We start from the raw sequence: 11,721 nt of genomic DNA on the forward strand, positions 1-11,721 counted from the left end.
AGCTTTGGAGAGGTGGTGAGCTGAGCCGGACACTCATTAGCATAAAGTTGGTTGGATTCAACTTTATGCAAATGAGGAGAGGGGGCTTCTCCAAAGTCCCCGCGACGCTACCAGAATGTATTGCACGGCGCTCCCATAGAAATGAATGGGAAGCGGGAAAAAAGATGCTGACAATGGAGACACACCATCAGTCTTGTCGTTTTCCTTGGTGTCATGGTTTGGTGAGAGGAATCCTTAAACCTGATAGTGAAATGGTCCAGTCAGCTGATTGAGGAGCCACAACTTAACCCAGCATCCCTGTACACCAGACAGTTACAGAGGATAGCTACATCTATCTTAAATGATGACTCCCAGCCTTTGTACAGAGATTTTAAGCTTCTTCCCTCCAGACAGAGGTTTTTAATCCCACGGTGCAGAACAAAGTGGTACAAAAGTAGCTTTGTTCCTGCTGCTACTTTGCACAAATATGATAGAAGCATTTTAATTGGATTGTAAACCTGCTTTTATGTGAAGCTTTATGTGATCTTTATCTTTGAGAGACAGTAGCTCAGTCTGTGGGGACTTGGCGTAGGAGGGTCGCTGGTTCAAGTCCCCATATGGACCAAGTACAGACTGTGGACTGGTATCTTGAGAGGAGCCAGTTCACCTAGGCACCGGACCCCCAACTGCTTGGGGTACATGTCCATGGACAACTCCTTTGCTCTGACACTTCCTCTCCATTAATGCATGTGTATAGGTCCTGGGGGGGTTTCACAGGGAGATTTTTTTCAACTGCAACTCCGCTAACATTCGCCAAAGTTGATTCGAGTCAACTGAATTCAAAATGAACTGAACCGCTCCGTTCTTCCGTTATTGAAGCTGCCTGTGAAAACCCAGCGTAAAGCACCGTGAGATAAAATCCAACGTTTAATTGCAGACTGATGAAGACACACTAGCTAGAGGTCTGATCAGGCCGAATTTTTCCGTCCGAACCCGGCCCGCGTCCAACAGAGCCGTGACCGAACCCGGCCTGAGCCCGACAGGCATTAAGATATTTGTGTCCGAGCCCGACACAGTTAAAATCTAATTTTTTCTCATATTAATGACACATGTAGCCTACCTTAGTTTGTATGGAAAGCCCGCTTTTATTAAGCAACTGTAGGAAGGCATTTGGAAATGTCAACAGATGAGGCATCAGCGCACACGGGGCAACAAGCGCACGTTAATAAGCTGTTAAAATGTTCAATGTGTTAACCTTTCCTGATTGCTTCTTTTCCGACCGTGATCAGAAAACCAGGGGAGACTTGTTACCTCCAGGGCCGACACACACTGTGTACAAAACATAAACTTATTCCACCAACTCTGCTCCGGTCGCATCAACACGTCTGCTTCCTCTTTCTCTATCTCTCTTCTGCCCACTTTACACACGCACTGAGCTCTCTTAAAGGAGCCGCAGCACCATTTTACAACAAATGTGTTATCGCGCTGATGTGACCGAGCCCGACCCAAACCCGACCATAATTTCGAAATATCTGTCCGAACCCGGCCCGGCCGGTCGGGTACCGTCGGGACCCGTCAGGACCCGTCGGTAACCGTCGGGCTCGGGTCGGGTATCTATGCCTTAACACTAGCGCACAAGTATACATGTAATTGCTCACAACTGTAATAGACTCAGAATTAGGGGTGCACGATATTGAAAAAATGTGATATTGCGATATCGATAATGAATATTGCGATATCGATATTAATTTCGATACTTTTAAACGTATGTAAAATTACCAAAGTTATGGGAAAACTTATCAAAATAGATTTATAACAAATAAAACAAGTTTTCTTACAACACAAGGTTTATTTCAACTGACAGTCATATGGGACTGGTCCAACATGAGTCTACAGAACAGGACATGTTCTACTGCTTGGACAGTATAAAATAAATAAATAAAGAGCATGTCTATAGAACAGGACATGTTCTACTGGTTGTATATACACGACTACAGTATAAAAACAATGCAATGCACATCTGTTGGCTTAAAGCCAAAGTATTTCCAAGCTACCGAGGAGGAGGCATTACCCTACAGTCACATTAGCTACAAGAGACAGCTACCATTCATTTTCAATGGGAGTGGCCGTTTGGCCACGAGCGACTGCCAATCAGAGTGAAGGCAGCGTGAGGGCAGCGTGACGTATGTCAGTGGCTCAAGTCGAAGAAAATAATTCAAGATGGTGGAAAACGCTTCAGGACATCGTATTTATGTATATATCTGATATGTTTGGCATTTAATCTCATATATTGTGTTACTTTTATCGAGAAATAAATACTTTTAAATCCAAAAACATCGTTCTTGTGACTTAACAATACCTCTGAAGTAACTTTTAAGACGTGGTTTAAGGTGGTACCGGAGAATTTCTGTTTACTGTTGCCAAGCAACCAGGGGTAGGCTAGGGACGCCCAGGAGCACCCACAAGCGAGTGCATGTGGCTCTCTTTAAGCTAATGTGACTGTAGGGTTACTTTTGGCCACTAAAGTTTCCTTTCAATCTCTGTTATGTCGTCGTCTCCCAGAGCAACACTCATTTTCTTACGTTTGTGTTCTTTTTGCTCCATTCTTCGTTCTCTCTTTAGGTCCTTTAGTTTCTTTCGCTTCGTTTTATGGTTCTGCGGAGGCTCCACGCAGCTGATGTTTATACGTGCTCTGGTGTGTGCGTCGAGCCGGGCCGGCATGTGGGTGTGTGTGATAGAGCGAGGAAGAAGTGAGAGAGTGACGGCGATTTTCTTCGGAGCGAATAGTGACCCTAGAGTCTTAGTGAGAGAAACTTAAGTGTCTCCTCTGTTCTTTCTGACCACGGTGGGAAATCTGGAGCAGGAAAAGTTAACCCTCTCCTTGATTTCATGTTGTTTATGGAGAAGGAGAACCAGGAAATGAGTCGGGGGAAATACAACGCTACCAAGTGATGTGTATTTTTCGAGAGGTGCATCAAAGAGTATAGACGTAACAAGAGGAGAAACTCAATGGAACTGCAGCTCCGCCATCTTGGACTGAATGTAACACAACGTTCTATTGAGTTTCTCCTCTTGTTGCTTCTATACTCTTTGGGTACATGTCGGGCGGGAAGCAACGCAAACAAAATATCGCTTAATTATCGCGAGACTTTCGGTATAATATCGTGCAACGTGATATCGCGATAACGATATTGAGTCGAAATATTGTGCACCCCTAGCTCCACAACCATCCTTACCTCCACCTCTGCTTCCACATCCACCCCTGCTTCCACCCCCACCTGACTCCACAACCATCCCTACCTCCACCTCTGCCTCCACTTCTGCTTCCACCTCTACTCCTGCTTCAACCTTGAGCTACACTGTATCAGCTACCACTGATAAATGTATGTCTTTCTTTCACTCTACAATAGTGACAGCTGATCAAACAGTTTGTCAATTTGAATTTATAGAAAGGCAATTGTTTTGGCATTATTACAATATCAGTACTTTTAGCTAAGAAGCATTGTTTCTTTTATTTACCTACATTACAAATAGGCTTAATTTGTCTTAGCAACTAACTTGGTAATGGCTTGAATGTAACAGACTTTCATTACTATAAAAAAGTTACGCACTAAAGCTTTAATGAATGTGCATTAAAGAAATATTCGTAAGTAATGACATCTATTCATTGCAATTTATGTGATGAATATTGCACTATTCAATATGCTGTGCTTATGTATTTTATTTTTCCTAGGTGTGATGGATGCATGGAAAGGAAAGAATCCATACATTCTTCTTTCCAAAGTTGGGCCCTACAAACTGTTTTATGCAGATATAGCAAGAACAGCCCCAAATATGCAGTTGGAGAGTGAGGTACAGGGTGTTTACATAGGGGATTTATGCAGTTATATATGCAGAAAACAGATCCTATTTGATATTGTATGTCATTTCATCTCAGGTTATTAATGCCTACTTGGAGCTCCTGGTCAAAGAGCACAATGGGCGAACAAGGGAAAAGGCAATTGCTGTCGACACGTTTGCCATGACTGATGTTTGGAATAATAAAAGCAAACTGCGTGAAGTATGTGGAGATTTTACAGTACATATAGACTCAAGTATTTATTTATGCATCTTTGAGTTAGTCCTTCCGAGCGATGTATAAATATACCTTTTCTACCCATGTTTTTCTAATTTTAGCTTGATCCTGATGTTCAAATTAATCATTGGCATTGTCAACAAGAACAACCACTGGATGTTGATGGTGAGTTAAAGTGTCATGGTAAGAAATCGTGCTTTTGAGTCTGCATTTCAATATTCCCTCTGTTGAGCCTTTTCATGTGATAGCGTAGCATGTATACAAACTTCGCAAACATCGGGATGAAAAGGGTGAAAACCTATTAATGAATGTAAAAATAACAAGGTGTACTTTCCCATTTGTACAATAGGTTATGCTTCCATCAGAGAAGAGGTCATTGTTCCTTGATCCTCTTGGGGAAAAGGCAAAGGACATAAAACACTGTCAAGGTGTGACAAGGTAACTTGTATAACACACACACACAAACACCCTGTAAAACCATGCTGTAATTTATCCTTTACATATATCTATGTACTTTATTTCTGTTTTATTAAGAGCATTCATGAGACAAAGGGGACTCAATATCTCAAAATGGTCATGCACCTCTCTCCCTCACCCTCTGCAAAAAGATGTGACATCTTGTGGAGTATTTGCATTAAAGGTTGGTACAGAGATTTAATATTAAAATGGTTGCATACCACCAAATTACAAAGTTCATCTGAACAAGTGTAAGAATCGTTGTGCACTTTAATGTCATTGTTTCATGTCTCTTGAGATTAAAAAAAAACACTGTGTATGTAAACTTGTGTGATTTTACTAAACCTTTATACCTTTTAATAGATGCTTTATACTAACACAAATACACAATGTATTTAGTTTGCAGAATGCATTTTAAAAGGGCAGAGCATCTCCTTTGGATCATCAAAAAAACACATTGAGGGACTAAGAAAGGTCATAGCAACCACTCTACTGGAAAACAGTGGTATGTTGGTGACATGCTGGAGTATTGCATGGATAGCTTATTTTAGTTAAATTGATTATATAAGTCTTATAACAATAACAGAAACCTGAGCTGTTATGGTTCTTTGATTTTGTCAGATGACCTCAGTGAAGTCTGCCACATCTGTGGTAACGTGGAGGATGGCCAGGATGAGACAGTTTCCTGGGTAGCCCAATTTTGTTGTTGTCAGTATAAGATTTCAAAAGATTTTAAGAGAGAAAGCCTACGGACACTGTATGTGTTAATGTATATCTAATTCTCTTTTTCAGATATCCTGTGACTCATGTCATCGGTGGTACCACCAGCGATGTGCCAAATGTATCACTACTGACAGTGACTACATGTGTGAGGCTTGTAGTGATTTGGCTGTAGTTTGAAGTTGTGTGTGTGTGTGTGTGTGTGTGTGTGTGTGTGTGTGTGTGTGTGTGTGTGTGTGTGTGTGTGTGTGTGTGTGTGCGTGTGTGTGTTTGTGTGTGTGTGTGTGTGTGTGTGTGTGTTTGTATGTGTGATTGTGTGTGTGCGTGTGTTTGTGTGTGTGTCAGAACAAGTTCAGCTACATCGTTGTCTACATGTTGTGGTCATTGGATCGATGATGATCCTTCATCAGCTGCATCGAATGAACTCCAGCATTTGATGACACAGTTCATCACGGTTCATCTGCCTCTTCTGTTTGTGTGTTTCTTTACATGTGTGAGCGTATACAGCATGCTGTCATGCAACCACATTTTTAAATGTGTGTTGATTTATTGGTGTGAGTGACAGGCGGCCTTATTCTGGCTCTGGGTCACCATTTGCTTGTTAGTCAAGCCCTCTGGAAGTGTCAGCGAGTCTTCGTCAGCCTCGGACACATTTTCTTCTTTTGTCCTTCATTCGTATTCACATTTTATACATTTAGCAAAGGCCAACAGTACTGTTAGTACAGTATGTAATGAAACATGTTTTCTGGTTTCTGTCCATGTTCCTACAATCTTTCTACAGCTTCCTCCTCTCCTGTATTATCCTCCTCCGTGCATTTCCATGTATTTCTGATAAAGAAACTTTGAAAACAGGTCAAATGTGACCCGAAAACAACACATAGGTGAAATTACTGAAAAAAGTAAATAACTAGACCAACAGTCATTTAAATATGTAGAAATGTAAATTATAGCGTTTTTGACATTACAGAGGTTCTTGGTTTCTGTCTGTTTGCCTGTTATGAACGTTGTTACTACTGAATTACATTGTTGGATATTTGTCATTGGGTTTTTTTTTGTGAATAAACAATAACTAGTGTGTTGGTACATATATCATTGTGAGTGCTATATTTTTTCATGGGACCTGCTGAAATGTGACTGCCCCCCCCTAACTCAGGACAGCAACGTCTGACAATCACACAATTTGCTATACTTGCATGTTATGAGGTCTACTAAAAGTCCTGAAAAGTTTGTCTTTGTCAGCCTTTGCAATCCTGAGTTATGGGGGTGCAGTCCTTTTTTGGCAGGGGTATATGGGACCTGCCGAAATGTGACTGCCCCCCCCCAACTCAGGACAGCAACGTCTGACAATCACCCAATTGGCTTCTGTATTTTTTTTCAAACTGTATTTTTTTCAAACTTTTCAGCACTTTTAGTAGACCTCAGTCACATGTATTACATTTACATTATTACATGTTATATAGCCTACAGAACACACACACAAAGCGACGCACGGGTCTGCTCCAGAGCTCCGTGAGTTTGAGCCTGAACCATGTAGACTGTTAACGTCACGGCAACACGGAACTTAAACTTTGTGTTGCTTAAAACAACTAGGCTAATGACATTCGGGGCTACAATAAAAACATTTGGGGCTGAAGCCCTTCAAAAGTGACCTGGTTACAGTTTTTTCTGATTGCTTAAGCGCTAATCGTGAATCTTGTAGCACAATTTCTAAAACTATTAATACGTATAGCAAAACCACTCACTGAGTTTGCAAAACTAAAAGCACAAACACTGCTTTGCACTCATTTTGCAATTTTGTAACACACACTTTGCAAAACTGTAGGCACAATTCACAGCACAACACTCTTTTTGCAGAACTTTAAACACAACTCTGTGCTTACACTCAATTACCACATTTCCAACACACTACTAGCAAAATTATACACATGTATGGCTATCATTAACACTATTTTGCCAACTGTCTGGCACACATTCACATGTGAAAACTGTTTTAGATAATTAGTTCACTTTGCAATCAGCCTAAGCACTATAAATAAGCCACAGGTAAGCTGTCTGTGTGGAGTACAATGGAAGGAGCAGTAAGAGTGAGAAGAGTGAGAATCAGAGGAGGCCGAGGAAGAGGACGAGGACGTGGACGTGGAGTTGAAGAAGTTGGAGGGAGAGGACATGGACTTGAAGAAGCGAGAGGGTTAGAGGAAGTTAGAGGAAGAGGACAAGGAGGAGCAAGAAGAGGACGAGGAGGGGAAAGAGGAAGGGTAAGAAGAGTAAGAAATAGAATAACTGATGACATCAGAGCTACAGTAGTGGACCATGTCATCAACCATGGGATGACCCTGAGGGAAGCTGGCCAACGCGTTCAGCCTAATTTGAGCCGCTACACTGTGGCAAGCATCATTAGGACATTTCGAAATGAGAATCGGTAAGTACTTTGTAGCACTGCCATACTCTAATGAGAAACACAACAGTACCATACATGCAAAAATACTGAAATTGTTACTTTACAGAATTGCTAGACATCCAGATGTTGGGGGCAGAGGAAGAATGTTCACTCCAGAGCAAGAGACCCATATAGTGAACATGGTGATTGCCAATAATGCAATAAGACTGCGCGAAATACAGCAGCGCATAATTGATAATGACACCATCTTTCAAAATATACACAGTGTAAGCATTTCTGCACTAAGTCGTGTACTTGCGCGCCACAGAATAAGAATGAAGCAAATTTACAGAGTTCCTTTCGAGAGAAACACAGAACGTGTAAAGCAACTGCGATATGACTATGTGCAGGTAAGCTATAGTGTCATTGGTTCTGAATTTGGAAGTGCATACTGTAGTGCTGTGCATGGGCCTGATGTGTTGCATTTGTTTTGTCTTGTCCAGAGAGTGATGGAACTAGAAGCAGATGCCATGGGACATGAGCTACTTTTTGTAGATGAGGCCGGTTTTAACCTCAGTAAAACCAGGAGACGTGGCAGGAACATTATTGGACACCGTGCCATCATCAATGTCCCAGGACAACGTGGTGGTAACATAACCATGTGTGCAGCTATAAGCCTAAATGGTGTTGTTCACCATCATGCAACCATAGGCCCATACAACACTGCACATATTATTGCATTCCTGGACACCTTACATGACATGCTCACTGTTCAGAGACCAGAGCATACCCGATATGTCATCATATGGGACAATGTAAGTTTCCATAGGGCTGCTTTGGTCCGCAACTGGTTTACGGACCACCCATTCTTCATGGCACTCAACCTCCCTCCATACTCTCCATTCTTAAATCCCATCGAGGAGTTCTTCTCTGCCTGGCGTTGGAAAGTGTACGACCGTCATCCTCATCAACAGGTAGCCCTTTTACAGGCAATGGAGGAGGCATGTGGAGATATTGATCAGGCATCATGTCAAGCCTGGATACGGCATTCAAGGAGATATTTTCCCCGGTGCCTTGGACTGGAGGATATCGCATGCGATGTGGATGAAATTTTGTGGCCGGACCCAGAAAGACGACATGATGTAGACTGATTGTCTTTTATACTTTTTTTTTTTTTTGTGAAATTACTATTTTGTGTTCTGACTCTGTCTTGGTTTTGATGAGTGTGAATAAACACCAATACTTGAAGTTTGGATCCTTGTATGTTTACATGACACTATGACAAAAGTATGACCTCAAATTGACATCTGTACACAGAGAAAGCAAAAGCCAGATGTGTTTTGTATTCATACCATCAGTGTGTAGTTGCCACATTGTGTGCTTAGTAGATGATGGCTTGTGTTTACTCTTTGACACGAAAACACCATTTTTACGAAGGTGTGAAGAGTTAATCTAGCTGTGTTCGCTTTTGCAAGAGAACTACAATGTTTTGATAATTGGGTGAAAGGTTTTCTTATTTGTGTCTAGAGTTTTGCAAAAATAGCCAATAGTTACAAAAAATGTGCTTAAGCAATCAGAAAAAACTGTAATATTGGTGAACATAACTATTTAGACTGACCAACATTGCCCTCTAGCGGCGTGGAGTCGTATTTCGGCAGGCAGTCTTTTTTTCGGCACAACACCGGTTACGGCAAAAGTTGAATCTATCAACTAGCTCCGCTATCTTCTTCGTTGCTCTGCCTGGTTGTAGCGTGCAGAGGGAATTAGAAAGACAACCGTTGATCCCGCCCCTCGGGTTGAGCCCTGCCAATGGTGAGTTCCCAGACCCAACATCTGGATGTGGGTCAGGCTTGTCAGGCTAAGATAGGCTATCACCTGATGTGGGATAGGATATAATATCACACATACTTTACAAGATCAACTTAAATAGACATAATAAAACAAATTGACAACTCATAGTTTGCAAACAAAATTATTAAAAAATAATACCTCGTAAAATGGCGATTAATACCTTTTAATGGCCTTAATTTTTACTAATTTGATTTACTACCTTTTAATACTTTTTAAAACCCTGTGGACACCCTGATATGGTACACACACATAGCAGAGCTCGCAAACTGTGGCTTTTATGTCAACAACGCGAACGTTGTCAACATAACTCACTGGAAATCCAAAATACTTCCACACTTTCACACACTTCAGTGAAAGAGGAGGGGGCTCAAGTTCTGTCGATGGGTCTCCAGCATCTGCAGTTGCCATGCTATCTTCTGACTGGCTCTAGCTAAGTTACAGGAGGTCGACTGACTCGCAGCACTTCAACACGTGTGTTTTTTTCCGCTTGACAAGCTGACCAGACGTGACATGGGGGCGTGGCAGTATCAACGATTCCATTTTTTAATTCAATATTCAAGATTGTGACTTAATTTCGATCGATTTTGATTTAAAATCTAAATTGTGACAGCCTTAATTGTTTCATACCTAATTTATTTTTATTTAAGTCCGCTTAGGCTGATCTATATTTGGAGTTAACTGGCGCTAACTGGAGCTAACTGCTAATCGAGCCTTCAGTCAATGCTCTCTCCGTGCCGTACCCATTAACTGGAACGTTATTTATGCACTAAAGCCTGAATAAAACCCGGCATTTTATTAAGTTTGCTGTAAAAGTTTTAAACTACAATCCAGCGTTGTTTGAATGACAGAAATCTGTTCAAATTAGATCTTAATGAGTGCAACACGGACATGTATAGTACAAAACAGCGTGACGTTATTAAGATCCCCAAAACCCTTCTGTCTCTTTCCTCAGCCAGGCCACAGACCTGATCAACCCTCTCAGATCAGGGAAGAACTGCTCCGTCTTAACCGCCTTCATCCCTTTAGTGTCCTGCAAGAACTTCTTGATCTTATCCAGAGGATAAAGAGTTAACTTCTCTACCTGGGATGCGGTCCACTCACAATCCTCCTCATCATCATCATCATCATCACACAGCTCCTCTAGCAGCTTTTTAGCTTTAGCATCATTCTGCTCTTTGTTAGAACTGTTTTTTCTTTTGCTGGATCTTGTAGTTCTATCCATCTCTTCAGACAGATTTTCAGCCAGACCATCATCAACCACATTTGTAACATTCTGACTGCAGCTTGTTTTATTTGCACTGCCTTTCTTTTTCCCTGTCTGTTTGTTATTTTATGCGTTCTCATTAGACTGGGCATTTCCTTCGTTAACAGTTGTATTTCCACACTCATGTTGTTCAACATTATTCTCTTTTTCCTGCGTGTCTACCTCTGTTACCTGTGCAGTTTCTGGACACTGTTGCGCACCTGCCGAGTCTGAGTCAGCCGCAGGTGGAGCAACATCTGAGTCTGAGCCCCGGAGAACCGAATGGCAGAACCATTTTAATGGGAGACATCAGCTGGCCGTACCGCGACAGCTCTTTGGCCAAATCCTCATTTTTAATAAACCGAGGTGCGTTTGAAATCGTGATTCTTTTAGCTGGGCTCACCAGCGGGAGAACCGGGGTCAAAGTATCACGGATTACAATTCCTTTCTCCACCACAATCTCAACCTTCACCACATCATCCAGGAAAATCACCACAGCCTTGTTCATACGGGAGGCAGACTTCACACTGTCAAAGCCCACAACCTCCCCGACAGAACAAACAAGCATGCAAATGGAAATTATCGAGCCAATTTTTTTTATCGTGCGATTAATTGATTTATTGACTATTGTGACAGGCCTAGTCAACGGTGCTTGCATCGTTTAAGGAAAATCATATTTTAATATTGATCCAACCATAATGACCATGTTTTATCAGGCTTTTACTGAGTCAAGGTGGGTGTCCATACACAGTACGCGTTGTTTTCACAGATGGGATCGCCCCTCTTCCCAGCATTACTCGCTAGTGAGCTTGCCACCAGTTTCTCTTCACTGACCACTGACGAGCAAAGAAACCAGTCTACACCCTCCTACAACCGCCATGGCTGCAGCTGATTGGACGAACACTTCACGTGGGGCTGGCTGCTCCCGAATTTCAAAACCGACCATATTGGCGGCTCGTTTGGAATACGATCTCATATTTTACCAAAATAGTTTCTGAAAACATTTTAAGCGAGAAATAG

General features: G+C 41.8%; 1 protein-coding gene and 1 long non-coding RNA gene across 2 annotated transcripts; both read left to right on the top strand.

Annotated features, from left to right (window-relative positions):
- Positions 1–3,280: 3,280 nt before the first annotated feature.
- Positions 3,281–5,479, top strand: LOC118495217. Its single transcript, XR_004897535.1, has 6 exons — positions 3,281–3,362; positions 3,713–4,219; positions 4,404–4,482; positions 4,589–4,694; positions 4,910–5,199; positions 5,303–5,479. It is a non-coding gene; the product is annotated as an uncharacterized LOC118495217 (long non-coding RNA).
- Positions 5,480–5,812: 333 nt separating this feature from the next.
- On the top strand, positions 5,813–9,377 carry LOC118495211. Its single transcript, XM_036001838.1, has 2 exons — positions 5,813–8,017; positions 8,111–9,377. The coding sequence occupies exons 1-2, from the start codon at positions 7,640–7,642 to the stop codon at positions 8,756–8,758; spliced, it is 1,026 nt and encodes a 341-aa protein (XP_035857731.1). The 5' UTR covers positions 5,813–7,639; the 3' UTR covers positions 8,759–9,377.
- The last annotated feature ends 2,344 nt before the right edge of the window (positions 9,378–11,721 follow it).

This window comes from Sander lucioperca, chromosome 6, assembly GCF_008315115.2.
Source record: "Sander lucioperca isolate FBNREF2018 chromosome 6, SLUC_FBN_1.2, whole genome shotgun sequence".
In the NCBI taxonomy this organism is placed as follows: Eukaryota; Metazoa; Chordata; class Actinopteri; order Perciformes; family Percidae; genus Sander; species Sander lucioperca.